General features: G+C 39.1%; 1 protein-coding gene across 12 annotated transcripts in view; it reads left to right on the top strand.

Moving 5' to 3' along the window:
- CCDC7 (coiled-coil domain containing 7) overlaps window positions 1-21,234 on the top strand; it is a 268,190-nt gene extending 246,956 nt beyond the window's left edge. For 10 of the 12 annotated variants that reach the window (XM_061435932.1, XM_061435930.1, XM_061435937.1 and 7 more), the window contains 5 exons: window positions 8,146-8,271; window positions 12,780-12,887; window positions 13,569-13,802; window positions 14,691-14,820; window positions 21,064-21,234. In XM_061435932.1, coding sequence (XP_061291916.1) covers window positions 8,146-8,271; window positions 12,780-12,887; window positions 13,569-13,588 — 254 coding nt within the window. In that variant the 3' untranslated portion in view covers window positions 13,589-13,802; window positions 14,691-14,820; window positions 21,064-21,234. The remainder of the gene's footprint in view (window positions 1-8,145; window positions 8,272-12,779; window positions 12,888-13,568; window positions 13,803-14,690; window positions 14,821-21,063) is intronic. The other 2 variants (XM_061435931.1, XM_061435936.1) reach the window with 1 other exon arrangement.
- The last annotated feature ends 979 nt before the right edge of the window (window positions 21,235-22,213 follow it).

The following is a 22,213-nucleotide window of genomic DNA, read 5'->3' as shown; positions in this document are numbered from 1 at the left end:
CATCTGATTGGCTTAGGGGTCTTCACATTGTAACCTTGGATCCTTAGCACAGAATGGGGGCAAATCTCAATCAATGCACAAGAAATTTTCAAGTCTCTGCCTGCATTTGTCTGCTTTTCTTGCATTCACTGAAGTCATATTACCAAGATGAGAGTTGTGTGGGAGCACATGAATACAGGTAGTCAAGAACATGTGGAGCCTGTTATTGAATCCAGTCCACCCGTGCTCCTTCTGGTTGCAAATACGCATGATTCCTACCCCCCTCCCATGCAAAATACATGTGCTCTTCCAAGAATTCCGCAAATTCTCATTAAAATTTGATATCAGTGCCAAAGACCACTGTCTTAGGATCTATAATCTCTTTCAGAGGCAGCTCCGGTGATATGACTTACCGTAAAACACACACACACAATAGAGTAGCACAGGCAAGGACAGACTCCAAAGTGTCCTGGTGGCTCAGATGGGAAAGAATTCTCCTGTAATGCAGGAGACCCTAGTTCGGTCAGGAAGATCCCCTAGAGAAGGGAAAAGCTACCCACTCTAGCATTCTTGCTTGGAGAATTCCATGTACAGAGGAGCCTGGCAGGCTATGGTCCTTGGGATCACAAGGAGTCAGATACAACTAAACAACTAACACCGCAGTAGACACTCCCTTATAAAATGTGGGGGAAAAAACAGGCATATAGCAGTGATCCATACATTTAGGTCATCTTTCCCATCATTTGATTATATTTTAATTATAATTTTCTCTATAAAATATGCATTCAGAAACAAACCAGGAACTTCACTGGTAGTCCTGTGGTTAAGACTCCATGCCTCCACTGAGGGGTTGTCGGTTCAATCCATGATCAGGAACTAAGATCCTGCATGCCAGTTGGCATGACCAAAAATAATACAACAAATAAACCCAGGAGAGAATGCAGAACTGACTGTACTACAGATGTATGACAGGTGACGTCAGCATCATGATGGCACAGGATACTGCTCCTAATCTGCCTCTTATCAACAATAAAAATTTGTCATGTATCCATGAACAAAAGTGACATCTTGGGAGTCTGGGATCCAGCATCATTTACCAAGGGACTTGGAAGAGTTCTGTATGCCTGTGCATCAGGTAATAGGAAGACAGACCTCCATCCTGATTGTGGACCCTTCAGTAGCTTATGAACTGGTTCCAGCTCCTCTTGGCTATGGTCCAGGAGAATCTGGATACTGTGACTGGGGCAGTCATCACAGATAAGAGAGCCTTAATGGAAGTCTGGGTTTCTCAAGGAGAAGTTCCAGCACTCCACTGGAGTAAAAGATGAGTTTGGACACATTAGAGTGGATAAGTGGAACAGTTTGACTTTGCCGACCTTCCCTAAGATGGCAGCAGTAGGGCCAAACAAAAGCCATCCTGTGAAGGGGTGAGAGGTAGGTCAAAGGAAGAGCAAGTGATTGAGCACCAGGCTTCCACAGCTGTTTGGAGTGCAGCCAAAAAGACTCATTTCTCTCCTGTGGCATTCAGAGCAGTATGTTACAGGACAATATGAGGTCAGGAGAGAGGCAGATAAGATTTTTGGAGAGCATTAAAGGAACTGGGTTCCTGCTGACTATGCTGTGAACTCCATCAGAGAGCCCACCTATGAACTTTCTGGGAGAGCCTCACCTACAGATACCCCCAGCTGGCCTAGCTAGATACCCCTAGCTCCCCCAGGGTCAGACATGCCTCATCCACATGCCCTTATTCTGCAGCCAACTCCCTGTATCCTGCCAGAGTGTGGCAGCCAGAGCAGTCTCTGTTGGACAGCTATGGAGCACTTTCCTAAAGCTGCCCAGTGTCTGTGGACCAGAGAGAAACCAGAAACTTGAAATGTAGCACCACTTGAGAAACAAAAGGGAGGTTATCAGCATTGGACCTGGTGCATTGCAGAATCCAGAGATGATATACAAGCTTAAGAATTCTGCCACAAGAGTGAGCAAGAAATGTGAGCAGGTGTATCCACTCAAGGTCTGAGAAAACCTCCAGGTCTCTAACAAGGCTGATGGAAAGCACTTCTCCCCTGAAAGCAGTAGTAAGTCTGAAGGAGGGGACTGCTGCTTCAGATGTGAAGACAGCACACTAAAGCCCAAGGAACACAAAGAATCAAGGCAACGTGATACTACCAAAAGATCACAGTAATCTTCCAGAAACCAACCCCAAAGACACGGAGATCTGTACTTTACCCAGTAAAGAATTTAAAATAACTTTTATTTCATATATGTTGATCAGTCACTAAGTCTGACTCTTTGCGACACTATGAACTGCACCCTACCAGGCTTCTCAGTCCTTCACTATCTCCCTAAGTTTGCTCAGACTCATATCCATTGACTCAGTGATGCCATCCAACCATGTCATCCTCTATTGTCCCCTTCTTCTGCCCTCAATCTTTCCCAGCATCAGGGTCTTTTCCAGTGAGTTGGCTCTTCACATCAGGTAGCCAAAGCACTGGCACTTCAGCTTCAGCATCAGTCCTTCCAATGAATATTCAGGGTTGATTTCCTTTAGGATTGACTGGTTTCATCTCCTTGCAGTCCAAGGAACTCTCAGGAGTCTTCTCCAGCACCACAGTTCAAAAGCATCAATTCTTCAGCTCTCAGCCTTTTCATAGTTCATCTCTCACATCTGTACATGACTGCTGGAAAACCTATAGTTTGACTATATGGACCTTTGTAGGCAAAGTGATGTGTCTGCTTTTTAATACACTGTCTAGATTTGTCATGGGTTTTCTTCCAAGGAACAAGTGACTTTTAATTTTGTACCTGCAGTCACCATCTGCAATGATTTTGGAGCCCAAGAAAGTCTGTCACTGTTTCCATTGTTTCCCCATCTATTTGCCATGAAGTCATAGGGCCAGATGCCATGATCTTCTTTTTTTGAATATTGAGTTTTAAGCCAGCTTTTTCACTTGCTTTCACCCCCATCAAGAAGCTCTTTATTTCCTCTTTGCTTTCTGCCATTTGGGTGGTGTCATCTGCATATCTGAGGTTGTTGATATATCTCCCGCCAATCTTGATTCCAGCTTGTGATTCATCCAGCCAGGCATGTCACATGATGTACTCTGCATATAAGTTAAATAAGCCGGATGGCAACATATAGCCTTGACATACTCTTTTCCCAGTTTTGAACCAGACTGTTGTTCCATGCCCTGTTCTGTTGCTTCTTGACCTGCATACGGGTTTCTCAGGAGGCAAGTAAGGTGGTCTGGTATTCCCACCCCTTTAAGAATTTTTCACAGTTTGTTCTGATCCACACAGTCAAAGGCTTTAGCATAGTCAAGGAAGCAGAAGTAGATGTTTTTCTGGAATTCTCTTGCTTTTTCTATGATCCACCAGATGTTGGTAATTTGATCACTGGTTCCTCTGCCTTTTCTAAATCCAGCTTGTATATCTGGAAGTTCTCAATTCATGTACTGTTGAAGCCTAGCTTGAAGGATTTACAGCATTCCCTTGCTAGCATGTGAAATGAGTGCAGTTGTGTGGAAGTTTGAACATTCTTTGCAATTGCCCATCTTTGGAATTGGAATGAAAACTGACCTTTTCCAGTCCTGTGGCCACTGCTGAGTTTTCCAAATTTACTGGCTTACTGAGTGCAGCACTTCTGAAACCCAAGAAAATAAAATCTGTCATTGTTTCCACTTTTTCCCCATCTATTTGTCATGAAGTGATAAGACTTGATGCCATGATCATTGTTTTATGAATGTTGAATTTTAAGCCAGCTCTTTCACTCTCCTCTTCCACTTTCATCAAGAGCCTCTTTAGTTCCTCTTCACTTCTTGACATTAGAGTGATATCATCTGCATAGCCAAGGTTGTTGATATTTTTCCCACTGGTCTTGATTCCAGCTTGTAAGTCATCCAGCCCAACATGTCACATGATGTACTCTGCATATAAGTTGAACAAGCAGGGTGACAATATACAGCCTTGACATACTCCTTTTTCAGTTTTACAATGTTCATATATATATACACATACATACACAGAGGAATACTATTTAGCTAATCTGTTGACACTGAGTTTATTTATTTAGATTTCTTTAATTTCCTTCAGTAATGTTTTTTAAGATTTACTATAGCTATTCCCCTTTGTGGAATTTATTACTATTTTATTATTTTTGATGCTTTCACAAATAAAATTGTTCCCTTAATTAAGTTTTTGGATTATTGTGTTCACTTATATAGAAATAAAATTAAGTCTTATATTATATGTCCAGCAGTACAGTTTTATGATGTAGTCTTTTTAATCAGTTAATTGAGGAAAAGGTAGAAATGCATATTGTCATTTATATTTACTTATATAATTACCTTTAAGGTACTTTTTAATTTCTTCATGTGAATTTGAGTTACCTTCTGTTGTTATTTTGTTTCAGCCTGAAGTATTCCCTTTAGTTTCCCCCTCAGTCAGTCTCTCCCATCAGGAAGTTTCCATAAGCCTCTTATCATTCTCCATCAAAGGGCAGACAGACTGAAAACCACAATCAGAGAAAACTAACCAATCTGATCACACAGACCACAGCCTTGTCTAACTCAATGAAACTATGAGCCATGCTGTGTAGGGCCACCCAAGGTGGATGGGTCATGGTGGAGAGTTCTGACAAAACATGGTCCACTGGAGAAGGGAATGGCAAACCATTTAAGTATTCTTGCCTTGAGAACCCCATGAACAGTATGAAAAGGCAAAAAGATAGGACACTGAAAGATTAACTCCCCAGGTCCGTAGGTGCCCAATATGCTACTGGAGATCAGTGGAGAAATAACTCCAGAAAGAATGAAGAGATGGAGCCAAAGTAAAAACAACACGCAGTTGTGGATGTGACTGGTGATAGAAGTAAAGTTCGATGCTGTAAAGAGCAATATTGCCTAGGAACCTGGAATGTTAGGTCCATGAATCAAGGCAAATTGGAAGTGGTCAAACAGGAGATGGCAAGAGTAAATGTCAACATTTTAGGAATCAGCAAGCTAAAATGGACTGGAATGGGTGAATTTAACTCAGATGACTATTATCTCTACTACTGTGGGCAAGAATCCCTTAGAAGAAATGGAGTAGCCCTAATAATCAACAAAAGGTCTGAAATGCAGTACTTGGGTGTATCTCAAAAACTACAGAATGATCTCTGTTTGTTTCCAAGGCAGACCATTCAATATCACAGTAATTCAACCAGCTTCTATGCCCCAACCAGTAATGCTGAAGAAGCTAAATGGTTCTATAATGACCTACAAGACGTTCTAGAACTAACACCCAAAAAATATGTTATTTTCATTTTAGGGGACTTCCTACTTTGGAGTAACAGGCAAATTTGGCTTTGGAGTACAGATAAAGCAGGGCAAAGGCTAATAGAGTTTTGCCAAGAGAACCCACTGGTCAGAGAAAACATCCTCGTCCACCAACACAAGAAAAGATTCTACACTTGGACATCACCAGATGGTCAATACCGAAATCAGGTTGATTATATTCTTTGCTGCCAAAGATGGAGAAGCTCTATACAGTCAGCAAAAAAAGACTGGGAGCTGACTGTGGCTCAGATCATGAACTCCTTATTGCCAAATTCAGATTTAAATTGAAGAAAGTAGGGAAAACCACTAGCCCATTCAGGTATCACCCAAATCAAATTCCTTATGATTATACAGTGGAAGTGAGAAATAGATTCAAGGGACTAGGTCTAATAGATAGAGTGCCTGATGAACTATGGACAGAGGTCCGTGACATTGTACAGGAGGCAGGGATCAAAGACCATCCCTGAGGTAAAAAAAAAAAAAAATGCAAAAAGGCTAAATGGTTGTCTGAGGAGGCCTTACAAACAGCTATGAAAAGAAGAGAAGCAAAAGGCAAAGGAGAAAAGGAAAGATATACCCATTTGAATGCAGAGTTCCAAAGAATAGCAAGGAGAGGTAAGAAAGCCTTCCTCAAGTATCAGTGCAAAGAAATAGAGGAAAACAACAGGATGGGAAAGACTAGCAATCTCTTCAACAAAATTAGAGATACCAAGGGAACATTTCATGCAACGATGGGCAAAATAAAGGACAAAAATAGTATGGACCTAACAGAAGCAGAAGATATTAAGAAGAGGTGGCAAGAATACACAGAAGAACTATACAAAAAAGATCTTCATGACCCAGATAACCACGATAGTATGATCACTCACCTAGAGCCAGAATGTGAAGTCATGAGGGCCTTAGGAAGCATCACTCTGAACAAAGCTAGTGGAGGTGATGGAATTCCAGTTGAGCTATTTCAAATCTTAAAAGATGATGCTGTGAAAGTGGTGCACTCAGTATGCCAGTAAATTTTGAAAACTCAGCAGTGGCTGCAGGAGTGGAAAAGGTCAGTTTTCATTCCAGTCACAAAGAAAGTCAACGCCAAATAGTGCTCAGACTACCACACAATTGCACTCATCTCACACACTAGTAAGGTAATACTCAAAATTCTCCAAGCCAGGCTTCAACCATATGTGAACTGTGAACTTCCAGATGTTCAAGCTCGATTTTGAAAAGGCAGAGGAACCAGAGTCAAATTGCCAACATCTGTTGGATCATCGAAAAAGCAAGAGAGTTCCAGAAAAACATCTACTTCTCTTTATTGACTGTGCAAAAGCCTTTGACTGTGTGGATCACAAGAAACTGTGGAAAATTCTGAAAGAGATGAGAATACCAGACCACCTGACCTGCCTCTTGAGAAATCTGTATGCAAGTCAGGAAGCAACAGTGACAACTGGACATGAAACAACAGACTGGTTCCAAATAGGAAAAGGATTACATCAAGGCTGTATATTGTCACCCTGCTTATTTAACTTATACGCAGAACATATTGAGAAACGCTGGGCTGGATGAAGTACAAGGTGGAATCAAGATTGCTGGGTGAAATATAAATAACCTCAGATATGCAGATGACACCACCCTTTTAGCAGAAAACGAAGAACTAAAGAGCCTCTTGATGAAAGAGGAGAGTTAAAATATTATCTTAAAGCTCAACATTCAGAAAACTAAGATCATGGCATCTGGTCCCATCACTTCATGGCAAATAAATGGAGAAACAGTAGAAACAGTGACAGACTTTATTTTTTGACCTCCAAAATCACTGCTAATGGTGACTGCAGCCGTGAAATTAAAAGACACTTGCTCCTTGGAAGAAAAGTTATGACCAACCTAGACAGCATATTAAAAATTGGAAACATTACTTTACCAACAAAAGTCTGTCTAGTCAAAGCTATGGTTTTTCCAGTATGGATGTGAGAGTTGGACTATAAAGAAAGCTGAGTGCATAAGAATTGATGCTTTTGAACTGTGGTGTTAGAGAAGACTCTTGAGAGTTCCTCAGACTGCAAGGAGATACAACCAGTCCATCCTAAAGGAAATCAGTCCTATATATTCATTGGAAGGACTGATGCTGAAGCTGAAACTCCAATACTTTGGCCACCTGATGGGAAGAACTAACTCATTGGAAAAGACCCTGATGCTGGGAAAGTTTGAAGACAGGAGGAGAAGGGGACGACAGAGGATGAGATGGTTGGATGGCATCACTGACTCAACAGACATGAATTTGAGTAAACTCCATGAGTTGGTGATGGACAGGGAGGCCTGGCCTGCTACAGTCCATGGGGTCCCAAATTGTTGGACACGACTGAGTGACTGAACTGAACTGATTCCCTTTAGTATTTCTTTTAAGACATGGCTGGTAGTATAAAAACAAAATCTCTTGGGTTTTTTTTGTTTGTTTGTTTGTTTTCATCTGGGTATGGTTTGTTCCATCTTTATATTTGAATGATAGTTTTTCTAGGTATAAAATTCATGATTGTGAATTCTTGCTTTCAGCACTTTGAAAATACAATTCCACTACTTGTGTGCTCTAATCCTCATATTCCCCTAGCCCTAAGCATCAATTTATCTAATTCCTGTCTCTATTATAATTGAGGCTTTTTGTGACTTGCTTCTTTCATTTAGCTCTGATCTCCAAACTAATCTTCTAAATATATATCTTTGTATTCTAATTGAGTTAATGTTCTCAAAAAATTAATTTTCATTATATAAACTTCTTTATTTTTATTGACAACTTACTGTTTGAGTATTAAAAATAAAAATAGTTATGAATATGATCCATCTCACAGCTAACATATTTTCTAAATATTTCTAGATGCATCTTTTGAGGACTTTTCATCTTACATGACTGAACGCCCAAAAGTACTTCATAGACCATCTAAGACTAGGCCAGGTTTTTATAAAGCCATCAATTTTCCTTCACTGAATAAAGAACATTCAGGTAATTCATAATATTTTTATTGTACAATGTGATGTTTTTAATGAATAAAGGTTTGATTATATGGAAATTACCAGATTGTACTAACCTTAGTCATATAACCAGTTTAACAAAAATAAATGAAAATAAATGCTAAAGTAAGCTCATCTGACATATATGCATTCTTAGTGGATGAGTGGTGTCTCTGGCATGGCTCCCTTGCCTACCACTACTAAATTGGAACTCCATTATTTTTTTCAACATTCCTTTTTTCAACATTATTTCATTTTTTTCAACATTATTTTTTTCAACATTCCTTTCCTGCAGATGACTGAGATAAATGCATCTTATAATCCTCTTCCTTATATTTAAATATTCCTCTTTTTATCAGTCCCAAGCAGGGTCAATGGACTTCCCTGGTAGCTCAGATGGTAAAGCGTCTGCCTGCAATGTGGGAGACCCCGGTTTGATCCCTGGGTCAGAAAGATCCCCTGGAGAAGGAAATGGCAACCCACTCCAGTACCTCTTGCCTGAAAAATTCCATGGACAGAGAAGCCTGGTAGGCTACAATCCATGGGATTGCAAAGAGTCAGACATAACTGAGCAACTTCACTTTCTTTCACTAAGCAGGGTCAATAGAAAGAGTCAATGTGAGGGTAAGTGTGAAGGACGATAAATAATATGTTCATTTTTCTTCCTCCATTACCATCTTCCAACTGTCTAATCCATTCATGTCTAAGAACCAATTTACAGACCCTATTTCTTATGCATTACTCCAGTGGTATTTATCATGCAAGATATATATTGTAGAAACTAAGCACATTAATGCAATTTTTTTCTACTAACTTGAGAGTAGCATCTAAATGTCCCGCATTCTGCTTTTTATTTTTCTCCAAGTGACCATTTTGAAACTGTTTCCATTATTACATAGTTTTGTTTTTAAACAGTGCTCAAAATATGTATCTTTGAAATAGTGTTTTTTTTAGTATCTCTCCTTCCATTATGGGCTTCCTTATAGCTCAGTTGGTAAAGAATCCACCTGCAATGCAGGAGACCCTGGTTTGATTCCTGGATCGGGAAAATCCCCTGGATGGAAAGGACAGGCTACCCATTCCAGTATTCTCGGGCTTCCCTTGTGGCTCAGCTGGTAAAGAATCTGCCTGCAATGCAGGAGACCTGGGTTCATTCCCTGGGTTGGAAAGATCCCCTGGAGAAGGGAAAGGCTACCCACTCCAGTATTCTGGTCTGGAGAATTCCATGGACTGTAAACTCCATGAGGTCACAAAGAGCTGGACACTACTGAGCAACTTTCACTTTCACTTTCCTTCTGTTCTAGCACTAGATTTTTCACTGTAGGAATACAAATTTCTTTGTTAGAAAATGAAGATACACTGTTTCATAGAGAAAAACTTTACTTGATAATTTATTTAATTGCTTAAATTTTTTTTACTGACCTACCATTTAAAAAAAACCTCTTTAACATTTTTACAGTTTTTTATTATTTTTTTCTTGGTTCACACTCTTACTGTTTTTGTTTGTTGTTATTGTTGTTATTCAGTCGCTAAGTCATGTCTAACTCTGCAACCCCATGGATTGCAGCTCCCAGGGATGGGGGAGCCTGATGGGCTGCCGTTTATGTGGTCGCACAGAGTTGGCCACGACTGAAGCGACTTAGCAGCAGCAGCAGCAGGCTTCCCTGTCCTTCACTATCTCCCAGAGTTTGCTCAAATTCATATCCATTAAGTTGGTGATGCTATCTAATCATTTCATCCTCTGCTGCCCTCTTCTTTTGCCTTCAATCTTTCCCAGCATCCGGATCTTTTCCAATGAGTCAGCTCTTCACATCAGGTAGCCAAAGTATTGGAGCTTTACCATCAGTCCTTCCAAGAATATTCAGGGTTTATTTCCTTTAGGATTGACTGGTTTGATCTCCTTGCAGTCCAAGGAACTCTCAAGAGTCTTCTCCAGCACCACAGTTCAAAAGCATCATTTGTTTGGCACTCAACTTTCTTTATGGTCTAACTGTCACATCCATACATGACTACTAGAAAAACCATAGCTTTAACTATATGGACATTGTCAACAAAGTCACGTCTCTCTGCTTTTTAATATGCTATCTAGATTTGTCATAGCTTTCCTTCCAAGGAACAAGCATCTTCGAATTTTGTGGCTGCAGTCACTGTCTGCAGTGATTTTGGAGCCCAAGAAAATAAAATCTGTCACTGCTTCCACGCTTTCCCCTCCTATTTGCCATGAAATGATAGAACTGGATGCCATAACCTTAGTTTTTTGAATGTTGTGTTTTGAGCCAGTTTTTTTTTTTACTTTCCTCTTTCACCTTCATCAAGAGGCATTTTAGTTCCTCTTCACTTTTAGCCATTGAAGTGATTATCATATGCATATCTGAGGTTGAGATATTTCTACTGGCAGTCTTGATTCTAGCTTATGAGTCATCTAGCCCAGCATTTCACATGTGTAATCTGCATATAAGTTAAATAAGCAGAGTGACAATATACAGCCTTGACATACTCCTTTCCCAATTTGGAACCCACCCATTATTTCATGTAAGGTTCTAACTGTTGCTTCTCGATCCATAAATAAGTTTCTCAGGAGACAGGTAAGGTGGTCTGGTATTCCCATCTCTTTAAGAATTTTCCACAGTTTGTTGTGATCCACACAGTCAAAGGCTTTGGCAGCACAGTCCAGGAAGCAGAAGTGGATGTTTTTCTATAATTCCTTTGCTTTCTCTATGATCCAACAAATGTTGGCAATTTGATCTCTGGTTCCTCTGCCTTTTCTAAACCTGGCTTATACATCTGGAAGTTCTCAGTTCACATACTGCTGAAGCCTAGCTTGAAGGATTTTGAATGTAACCTTCAGTTCAATTCAGTCGCTCAGTCGTGTCCAACTCTTTGCAACCCCATGAACTGCAGCACGCCAGGCCTCCCTGTCCATCACCAACTCCCGGAGTTCACCCAGACTCACGTCCATCGAGTCAGTGATGCCATCCAGCCATCTCATCCTCTGTCGTCCCCTTCTCCTCCTGCCCCCAATCCCTCCCAGCATCAGAGTCTTTTCCAATGAGTCAATTCTTCGCATGAGTTGGCCAAAGTACTGGAGTTTCAGCTTTAGCATCGTTCCTTCCAAAGAAATCCCAGGGCTGATCTCCTTCAGAATGGACTGGTTGGATCTCCTTGCAGTCCAAGGGACTCTCAAGAGTCTTCTCCAACACCACAGTTCAAAAGCATCAATTCTTCAGCGCTCAGCCTTCTTCACAGTCCACCTCTCACATCCATACATGACCACAGGAAAAACCATAGCCTTGACTAGACGAACCTTTGTTGGCAAAGTAACGTCTCTGCTTTTGAATATGCTATCTAGGTTGGTCATAACTTTCCTTCCAAGGAGTAAGCGTCTTTTAATTACATGGCTGCAGTCACCATCTGTAGTGATTTTGGAGCCCAGAAAAATAAAGTCTGACTCTGTTTCCACTGTTTCCCCATCTATTTCCCGTGAAGTGATGGGACCGGAGGCCATGATCTTCGTTTTCTGAATGTTGAGCTTTAAGCCAACTTTTTCACTTTCCACTTTCACTTTCATCAAGAGGCTTTTTAGTTCCTCTTCACTTTCTGCCATAGGGGTGGTGTTATCTGCATATCTGAGGTTATTGATATTTCTCCCAGCAATCTTGATTCCAGCTTGTGTTTCTTCCAGTCCAGCGTTTCTCATGATGTACTCTGCATATAAGTTAAATAAGTAGGGTGACAATATACAGCCTTGACGTACTCCTTTTCCTATTTGGAACCAGTCTGTTGTTCCATGTCCAGTTCTAACTGTTGCTTCCTGACCTGCATACAAATTTCTCAAGAGGCAGATCAGGTGGTCTGGTATTCCCATCTCTTTCAAAATTTTCCAGTTTATTGTGATCCTCACAGTCAAAGGCTTTGGCATAGTCAATAAAGCAGAAATAGATGTTTTTCTGGAACTCTCTTGCTTTTTCCATGATCCAGCAGATGTTGGCAATTTGATCTCTGGTTCCTCTGCCTTTTCTAAAACCAGCTTGAACATCAGGAAGTTCACGGTTCACATATTGCTGAAGCCTGGCTTGGAGAATTTTGAGCATTACTTTACTAGCGTGTGAGATGAGTGCAATTGTTTATGCTTACATGCTAAGTTGCTTCAGTTGTGTCTGACTCTTTGCAACCCTATGGACTGTAGCCCAACAGGCTCATCTGTCCTTGGGATTCCCCAGGCAAGAATGCTGGAATGGATTGCCATGCCCTCCTCCAGGAGATCTTTCTGACCCAGGGATTGAACTTTCATCTGTTATGTCTCCTGTATTGTCAGGTGGTCAAATACTCACCAAGGAAAAATTAGACAATATTTATGTTAGTAAAGCTGCTTTATCTAAAATATTGAAAAAAATATACAGAAGCTGTACTTTAGAAGTAGATTAGTAAGATTTATTTTAATTTTTTCAAAGTTTAAATGAGGTTATTTCTAGGTTATAAGACCATCCTCATTTTTTTTAGGGCATCAAAAAAGATCAACCTTAAAAAAAAAGAATATTGAACATGAAGAGACTCTGCCCACTGTGATTGCTACAACTAGAAAACCTGTCTATAAAGGTAAAAGTAATGGTATGTTACTTAACTAGGCCTCTGTTAAATGGGGACTTTGATTGTTTCCAAACACTGTTTATAACAGTGTTACAACAAACATCATTGGACGTAATTGATATTTCATAATCCTGTCTTGCCTCCATCAGCTCAGAGTTAAGTCTTTCACCTAAAAGGAATTGTCACTATTTCTTTCCTGATGCTGATTTTTTTGGTTCCTTTCGCAGCTCAGACATTCATTTCTCATTTAAAACTGACTGATTTTTTGAAGAACCATAGATATATTAAGCATATACATTGTGTGTATTCCAAAAAATAATATTGTAGTGAACTTTAACTTTTTGATTCCTGTATAAATGCTTCTCAAAGTGTGGTCCCTGGACTAGCAGCCTGGGCATTAACTAGGAACTTATTTAGAAATGCAAATCCTTGGCCCTCACTCCAGACCTACTGAAATAAAAGCTGTGGGGTTCAAGTCCTTTAATTTGTTTAACAAGTTCTCTGAGTGTTCTGATGCAGGGTAAAATTGGAGAACCATTTCTATAGAAACATAGGTAGATTTATGTACTTCTTTTCCATTTTCATTGTTAATTTCATATACAATATTCTATTTTTCATGATGTCACATAATAAAAATTATATCAAGTACAATGAAATTAAATAGAACTATTTTTTTAATCACACAACAATTTTCCTTTAAAGTGCCATATACAACTGCCTGAAAATCTCCACCCCACCCATACTTTTGAAAATAAATTAATTCTGGGCAAAATAAATAATGTGAGCAAACTTATGGAGACAGCAATGAAATTGCAGGAGTGGAAGCCTTATGAAAATAACATTGCCTTGAGTGAATGGTGTTTATTGAACAATACTGAGAAAGACCCTGAATTAACAGGGTAGGCCCAAATCATGGAGGACCTTGATCGGCAGCAGGTGAGTTTTAGTGAATTTTCTGTTTTCTAATTTTGGGAAAGTTACAGTTGTCCTTTAAATAGCTAATAATGAAAATATTCCCCTAATTTGAAATAGTCATGTTTTAACACTGCACAACCAACTTCAAAAAAGAGAGGAAGTAAAAGCAAATGCCTTGTGGCTCAGCTGGTAAAGAACCCGCCTGCAGTGCAGGAGACCTGGGTTTGATTCCTGGATTGGGAAGATCCCCTGGAGAAGGGAAAGGCTACCCACTCCAGTGTTCCAGCCTGGTAAATTCCATGGACTGTATAGTCCATGGGGTCGCAAAGAGTCAGACATGACTGAGAAACTTTGACTTTCATGATAATAACCTAATTGATATGTGTTGTAGTATATTCTGTGGAGTTTGTAATTGCATAAAGTACAAGTGATAGAATTTTAAAAATGTGCTTCTTGACAACAAAAGTTAATAACATTGTTAATAGCAATCTTACCATAATGTGTAATATTATACATATTACATATAATATTACAAGTAATAATCAGTGTTATTAGCAACTTGAATAATAATTAAGATAGTATTTTTAACCACTTTTTTTACTGTGCCCTGGAAAGCATAAATATTATTGGATGAAATAGCCTTAAATCCAATCTGAATTATTACTGATATAGGTATTTAAACTTCTATATAATCCTTTTGTGCCTTAAATGTTACTGTATTTCTCCAGCAAGAATTTGAACAATGAGTAGTATTGACCTAAGTATTTTGGAGTTCTGTTTTGTATCAGTATTTAATAAGGAAAATTGGATTTCTACAAAAACAATATAAAGTGGAATAAAATTAGTGAAATAGTGGCTATCTTCTATAACTCCTCACTATAAAGATATTATTTATATTTTATACTGTAGTAAAAAATGTACAACTTATATGGCAAGAAGAAATCATGAACTGAGCATAAAATATCAATCAAGAGAAGATAAATGGAGTGATTCTTCACTAATTACTGATTATTGTCTGAAACTGAGAAAGATCCAAGAGGTAACATAGAAATTATGTGTATTAATAATTTTTGTGAAGGTTTTGGAGAGAATTATACAGAAATGAATAGGAGAATTGTTGAAAGCTGCCAAAAATTGGAATGTGAGCAATGCAAAATTAGTTTTCCAACATAAGTTCAGCATAGCATCCTGCCCCCACGAGTGGTGATTGGTGGACCCAGTCTAGCCTCTCAGTTTGCTTCTGTGGACTATCCAGATAATAGTGAATATAATTTATTCATTAATTATGTGATTATTTGATTAGATGAGCTGATATATGTGCTAAATCAGTGCTTTTCAAGCTTGTCTACAAAATAGGAATCACCTAAGGTGACTTTTCACTTTCATGCATTGGAGAAGGAAATGGCAACCCACTCTAGTATTCTTGCCTAAAGAATCCCAGGGATGGGGGAGCCTGGTGGGCTGCCATCTATGGGGTCGCACAGGGTTGGACACAACTGAAGTGACTTAGCAGCAGCAGCAGCAGCAAGGTGCTTTAAAAGCTACTAATTATACTGTGCAGCCAGAGCTGAGAACTGTAATGCTTATTATCTGATGATATAAAGGAAATCCATGAATACCTCAGTCCATCCATGAATGGTTGTGGCTGTTTTGTTTTTAATCTGGATCTTGTAGCTATGGAAAAGGAGTGCCCAATGAATAGATTCAGTCTGTATTGGATCCATGTAAATATTCCTTCTCCCAAACCATGTTGTTCATGGTGATCATGGCTTGACCTCCACAGCACTCCCCAACAGAATTTCCTGTGATAATGAAAGTGTTCTTTGTCTGTGCTCTCCAGTATGCAAGCTATGACCTATATGCAGCTGTTGAGCTCTTGAAATGTGTTTAGTATATCTGAGAATCTAGACTTTTTATTTTATTTATTTTAATTAGTTTAAATCTAAATAGCCATATGTGGTTTGTGGCTTCTATATTGGACAGCACAACTCATGAATGATTCAACAACCAATCAGGACTTGGAAAAGCAGTGAGCTCTCCATAAGATGACATATATGAAACCTTTTTGCTGATTAATGATAGGTACAACTAAACATATCTCCTGGGAGAAGTAGGAGCAGGAATAGTATTTCAGCAGAGCTGTTGGATAAGATATGATGCTTCTTAGGATGGCAGGATGGCCCTTAACATTGAGCAGCAGTGTCAGTTTCAACTACAGATTCTGAATAGCTCAAATTAGGCCAGGATTAGTGGGCAAAAGCAAAGGATCTACAGCTGTTGGAAGGCTTTGCTGCTGCTGCTGCTGCTGCTACTGCTGCTAAGTCGCTTCAGTCGTGTCCGACTCTGTGCGACCCCATAGACGGCAGCCCACAAGGCTCCCCTGTCCCTTGGATTCTCCAGGCAAGAACACTGGAGTGGGTTGCCATTTCCTTCTCCAATGCATGAAAGTGAAAAGTGAAAGTGAAGTCTCTGAGTCTTGTCCGACTCTTAGCAACCCCATGGACTGTGGCCCACCAGGCTCCTCCGTCCATGGGATTTTCTAGGCAAGAGTGCTGGAGTGGGGTGCCATTGCCTTCTCCTGGAAGTCTTTGGTTGCCTTCAAAATTAAGGCAAGTCTCATCTTAGAGTCAGATAATGAGTAGTCAGGGCGCCCTTATGAGAATGAATATCTAACAACCTCTAGAAATCCAATAATTCCTTTGATTTTTATTGTGATTCACTCAAAAGTTTAAAACTTACTAGAGATCATATTAATGCTGTAAGTAAGCTAAAAAAGCCTCAAGAGAGTATTTCTCTGGTCTTTTGAATACATTTTTTGCTATGGTTAGTCTAAAAATGGTGCTTCTAAAGACAGATCTGGACTGCCTAAACCAAAGGTTAATGTGAGGTCTGTTTTCTTATGTAAATTAGAATATCAGCTTTATAAACACGCTCTGGCCATAAGGTAGTAGAAGAGAAATTTTATGTTCATAAAAATGCTGTTGAAGCTTATTCAGTTGGTAAGAGTATCTCCAGCATTTCATTTTCTGTTTGTCACAATCTCTAATTGAAGTCAAATTGTTAGTGTCCTAAACATTTACTTCCAAAATGTATCATAGAGCTAGCTGGTTCAGGAGATTAGAGATCAATAGGAGCAGATAGTAATCTAAATGTAACCATTTGACAACTTAGTATTTAATGAGAGGCAAAAATCCTTATTTTTCTTTTCAAGATGAACATGAGATTACTTTTGGGGGGCATGGTTTGAGGAATATATTTCCCCCCTCTGTATATTGGTGGCTAACTTTTTGCACAGGGCAATGATTTCAGGTACAGAAAGAGTATATTCACTTGAAGGATCCTAGACACTAGTTGATTACACAATGAGATTCCCGAGGCAAGGGAATCATGTGATTTTGTTTTCTGATTTAGAAAACAGTTCTCAATATATTTTGTTCTTCTGTATGTCAATGAACACCGCAGTTGCAAATAAAATGGACTTTTTAAATAGGGTGTGGGCATTCAGTTCACTCAGTTATGTCCGACTCTTTGCTACCCCGTGGACTGCAGCACACAGGCCTCCCTGTCCATCACCAACTCCCGGAGTTTACTCAAACTCATGTCTGTTGAGTCAGCGATGCCATCCAACCATCTCATCCTCTATCATCCCCTTCTCCTCCTGCCCTCAATCTTTCCCAGCATCAGGGTCTTTTTAAATGAGTCAGCTCTTCGCATCAGGTAGCCAAAGTACTGGAGTTTCAGCTTCAACATCAGTCCTTCCATTGAATATTCAGGACTGATTTCCTTTAGGATGGACTGGTTGGATCTCCTTGCAGTCCAAGGGACTCTCAAGAGTCTTCTCCAACACGACAGTTCAAAAGCATCAATTCTTCAGTGCTCAGCTTTCTTTATAGTCCAACTCTCACATCCATACATGACTACTGGAAAAATCATAGCCTTGACCAGACAGACCTTTGTTGGTAAAGTGATGTCTCTGATTTTTAATATGCTGCCTAGGTTGGTCATAACTTTCCTTCCAAGAAGTAAGCGTCTTTTAATTTCATGGCCACAGTCACCGTCTTTTAATTTCATGGCCACAGTCACCAAATCATCACAGTGATTTGGAAGCCCAGAAAAATAAAGTCAGCCACTGTTTCCACTGTTTCCCCATCTATTTGCCATGAAGTGATGGGACTGGATGCCATGATCTTAGTTTTCTGAATGCTGAGTTTTAAGACAACCTTTTCACCCTCCTCTTCCACTTTCATCAAGAGGCTCTTTAGTTCTTCTTCGCTTTCTCCCATAAGGGTGGTGTCATCTGCATGTCTGAGGTTATTTGTATTTCTCCCTGCACTCTTGATGCCAGCTTGTGCTTCTTCCAGCCTAGCATTTCTCATGATGTACTCTGCATATAAGTTAAATAAGCAGGGTGACAATATACAGCCTTGACATACTCCTTTTCCTATTGGAACCAGTCTGTTGTTCCATGTCCAGTTCTAACTGTTGCTTCTTCAGATTTCTCAGGAGGCAGGTCAGGCGGTCTGGTATTCCCATCCCTTTAAGAATTTTCCAGTTTGTTGTGATCCACACAGTCAAAGGCTTTGGTGTAGTCAATAAAGCAGAAGTAGATGGTTTTCTGGAACGCTCTTGCTTTTTCAATGATCCAAAAGATGCTGGCAATTTGATCTTCTAACAATACAAGAGAAGACTCTACACATGGACATCACCAGATGGTCAATACCGAAATCAGATTGATTATATTCTTTGCAGCCAAAGATGGAGAAGCTCTATACAGTCAGCAAAAAAAGACTGGGAGCTGACTGTGGCTCAGATCATGAACTCCTTATTGCCAAATTCAGGCTTAAATTGAAGAAAGTAGGGAAAACCACTAGCCCATACAGGTATGACCTAAATCAAATCCCTTATGATTATACAGTGGAAGTGAGAAATAGATTCAAGGGACTAGATCTGATAGATAGAGTGCCTGATGAACGATGGATGGAGGTTCCTGACATTGTACAGGAGGCAGGGATCAAGACCATCCCTGAGGTAAAAAAAAAAAAAAAGGCAAATGGTTGTCTGAGAAGGCCCTACAAACAGCTATGAAAATAAGAGAAGCAAAAGGCAAAGGAGAAAAGGAAAGATATACCCATTTGAATGCAGAGTTCCAAAGAATAGCAAGGAGAGGTAAGAAAGCCTTCCTCAGGGATCAGTGCAAAGAAATAGAGGAAAACAATAGAATGGGAAAGACTAGAGATCTCTTCAACAAAATTAGAGATACTAAGGGAACATTTCATGCAATGATGGGCACAATAAAGGACAGAAATGGTATGGACCCAACAGAAGCAGAAGATATAAAGAAGAGATCGCACGAATATACGGAAGAACTGTACAAAAAAGATCTTCATGACCCAGATAATCACGATGGTGTGATCACTGACCTAGAGCCAGACATCCCGGAACGTGAAGTCAAGAGGGCCTTAGCAAGCATCACTACGAACAAGTCTAGTGGAGGTGATGGAATTCCAGTTGAGCTATTTCAGATCTTAAAAGATGATGCTGTGAAAGTGGTGCACTCAATATGCCAGTAAATTTGGAAAACTCAGCAGTGGCCACAGGACTGGAAAAGGTGAGTTTTCATTCCAGTCACAAAGAAAGGCAATGCCAAAGAGTGCTCAGACTACCGCACAATTGCAGTTAAACTCAACAGTGGCCACAGGACTGGAAAAGGTCAGTTTTCATTCCTGACACAAAGAAAGGCAATGCCAAAGAGTGCTCAGACTACCGCACAATTGCAGTTATCTCACACACTAGTAAAGTAATGCTCAAAATTCTCCAAACCAGGCTTCAACCATGCGTGAACCATGAACTTCCGGATGTTCAAGCTGGTTTTTAAAAAGGCAGAGGAACCAGAGATCAGATTGCCAACATCCAAAGGATGATTGAAAAAGAAAAAGCAAGAGGGTATGGTGGTAACTGTAATTTACAGGATTTGTATTTTTGACAAAAATGGCTGAATCACTGGGCCAGTGAATACGGGTATTGATGGCTTCTTGAGTGAAATCCTGGTGCATGCAGCTGCCCAACACTTTGAAGTCTATCATTGCTTTAACTGAATGGCAGAAACCCACAACCAAGCATTTCACTGAGACATAGACTGCTCTCTCTAAACCCACAGACTGGGAAGAGAAAAAGCATTGTGACTGTTCTCTCTCCCATATCTTTCCTACCCTCCTATCACTTTCCTGACAGCCAGTCAGGTGACTGAGTAGCAGATGGAAAGCTATGGGCTGTGTGCCGGCAGTCAACATGTTCAGTTCTACAAAGCACAAGCATAATCCCTATCTTAGGAGGATAAGATTCCAGACCTTTCAGTTTGGGGATGGATGGGTCAGAGTGGTAGAACTATGTATGAACGACTCTTGTGTTCATATGGTCTCATGGGTTAAGTCTATCAGTTCAGAGCATGTTTTCATCAAGGATCAAGGAAAGAAGCTCATTTAAATTGTTCAAGATCGTAGAGCACATTAGAAGCAAAGAGAGGGGAACCCATAAAACTGGACTGTATATATAAAGTCCATGATTTTAATCTCTAGTATATATCCCATGTAGAAGAACGAAATGGCAACCCACTCCAGTGTACTTGCCTGGAAAATTCCATGGACAGAGTAGCCTGGTGGGCTATGGTCCATGGGCCCACAGAGAGTCAGACACAAATGAGTAACTGAGCACATATATCCCATTACAAAGTCATAGTCCATAATACCCAGCTTTACAATATTGTTTAAAAAAATTATTCTGACATTTGTTTTAATGAAAACTATTTGAAACTATTGTGATAGGGGAGGAAGGTTGAACTCAACTCCAAATATAGCAGAAACAGCTGGGGTTTATAGCCAGTGAGCAGAGTAAGTGAGTGAGTAAGTGGATGTGACATTACTAAGAGGTGGCATCAAGTGTCGGGGATTCCTGCTAAATAACCCTAACAGTCTTCTTGCTGAAGGCAGACCAAGAACAGGGCCAAGCATGAATCCTAGTTGAAAAGAAGGCTTAGAGAAACCCAACTAAATTTTGCTTAAGGAAGAAGTTTTTGTCAATGTTCAGCTAAAATAAACTTCCTAGCATTGAGACAAAGATCATTGATTTTGAAAACCAAAAGCTCCAGATAATATTTTGAAAAATGCTATGCAACAAGTGTAAAATTTACTGTAATGATGAGGAATATACAAAACTGAAAGAAATGCTTATGTGTATATTAGAGGTTCAATTAAATGAAAAATATAGTAACTTGGTTTATTTTCAGAACTCTTCTTTACCATCTGGAACACATTTGAAACTCTTTAAGATCATAGCCACTGTTGCTGATGTTAAGAAAGGAGCTGTCTGCCGAAATTCTACCTTGCTTCAATTCATTCATGTCCCTGTAATGTCTTCTGGTGTGGTATAAAAGCAATTAAATGAAATCTTTCCTCCACATGCTTTGATAATGTCTTAATTATTTGTGTCAACTATTTGCAAATCTATTCTTTATGATACTATGTAGAAAAAAGTCACTTCCATACCTTTGTTACACTTCCAGATAGAGGAAATGAATTAAGAAAAAAATCTTGCTGTAGTTTTTTATATTAATCTGAAAATTCATTGAAGAGATCAGAACAAAGTCTTTATATAATATTTATTAAACTTAGTAAGACTACAAATCATACTGTTAGCTTTTAACTGAACTAAAAAAGATATTATTTGTAAATTCAAAGAATTTATTCTGTGTAGGAATATTATTAGTATCAAGTTTAATTGGTATTAATTTTTAAAGGAACATTGAAAAGAATAAGAGGAAAAACCTTGTAAGTATTGATTGAGTTAGTAGTCCAATATCTTTATTGTTGCCTTGTTTTCTCTTTTGGCCCTGAGATGGATGAATTTTCATGACTGTTTATTATCTGATCAAGTATTTCTTTTTGTGTGAAGGTTTCTTTTATTTTTTGAATATTTTTATCAGCTTCTAATATTTCTAAATATTATTAATAAAATTTTGGTTCCTTATCTTTCAGTTTCATTTCAAAACAGAAATGAAAACAATACTCATATATTTTCTTCCAAAATCCAGAATTAGTATAACATTCAAAACATGCTTATATTGATAGGCTACTGATTTAGTAAAAAAAATGTGAATAGGGATTTAAATATTTGCATGTAAGAATTTAATCTTTAACCCATAGGAGCTCAGTATATAGTCAGTATGGACCCAAGATAGAGGCAAAGTATTTTCATTGTCACATTCTTGTGTCTCTCAGTGATACACTGATTTATATATTTTATACACAGATATATATTTATATATATAAATATTGTCTTTATATAAACATTTATGTGTATTGACACACACTCCATCAACACTAATTTGTTGATATCAAATATCACTAATTTGATAAATGTGAAACCTGAATGTGAGA

Source organism: Bos javanicus, chromosome 13 (assembly GCF_032452875.1).
Source record: "Bos javanicus breed banteng chromosome 13, ARS-OSU_banteng_1.0, whole genome shotgun sequence".
In the NCBI taxonomy this organism is placed as follows: Eukaryota; Metazoa; Chordata; class Mammalia; order Artiodactyla; family Bovidae; genus Bos; species Bos javanicus.
The sequence above is the reverse complement of the archived record's forward strand: the minus strand, read 5'-3'. Positions and strand labels throughout refer to the sequence as shown.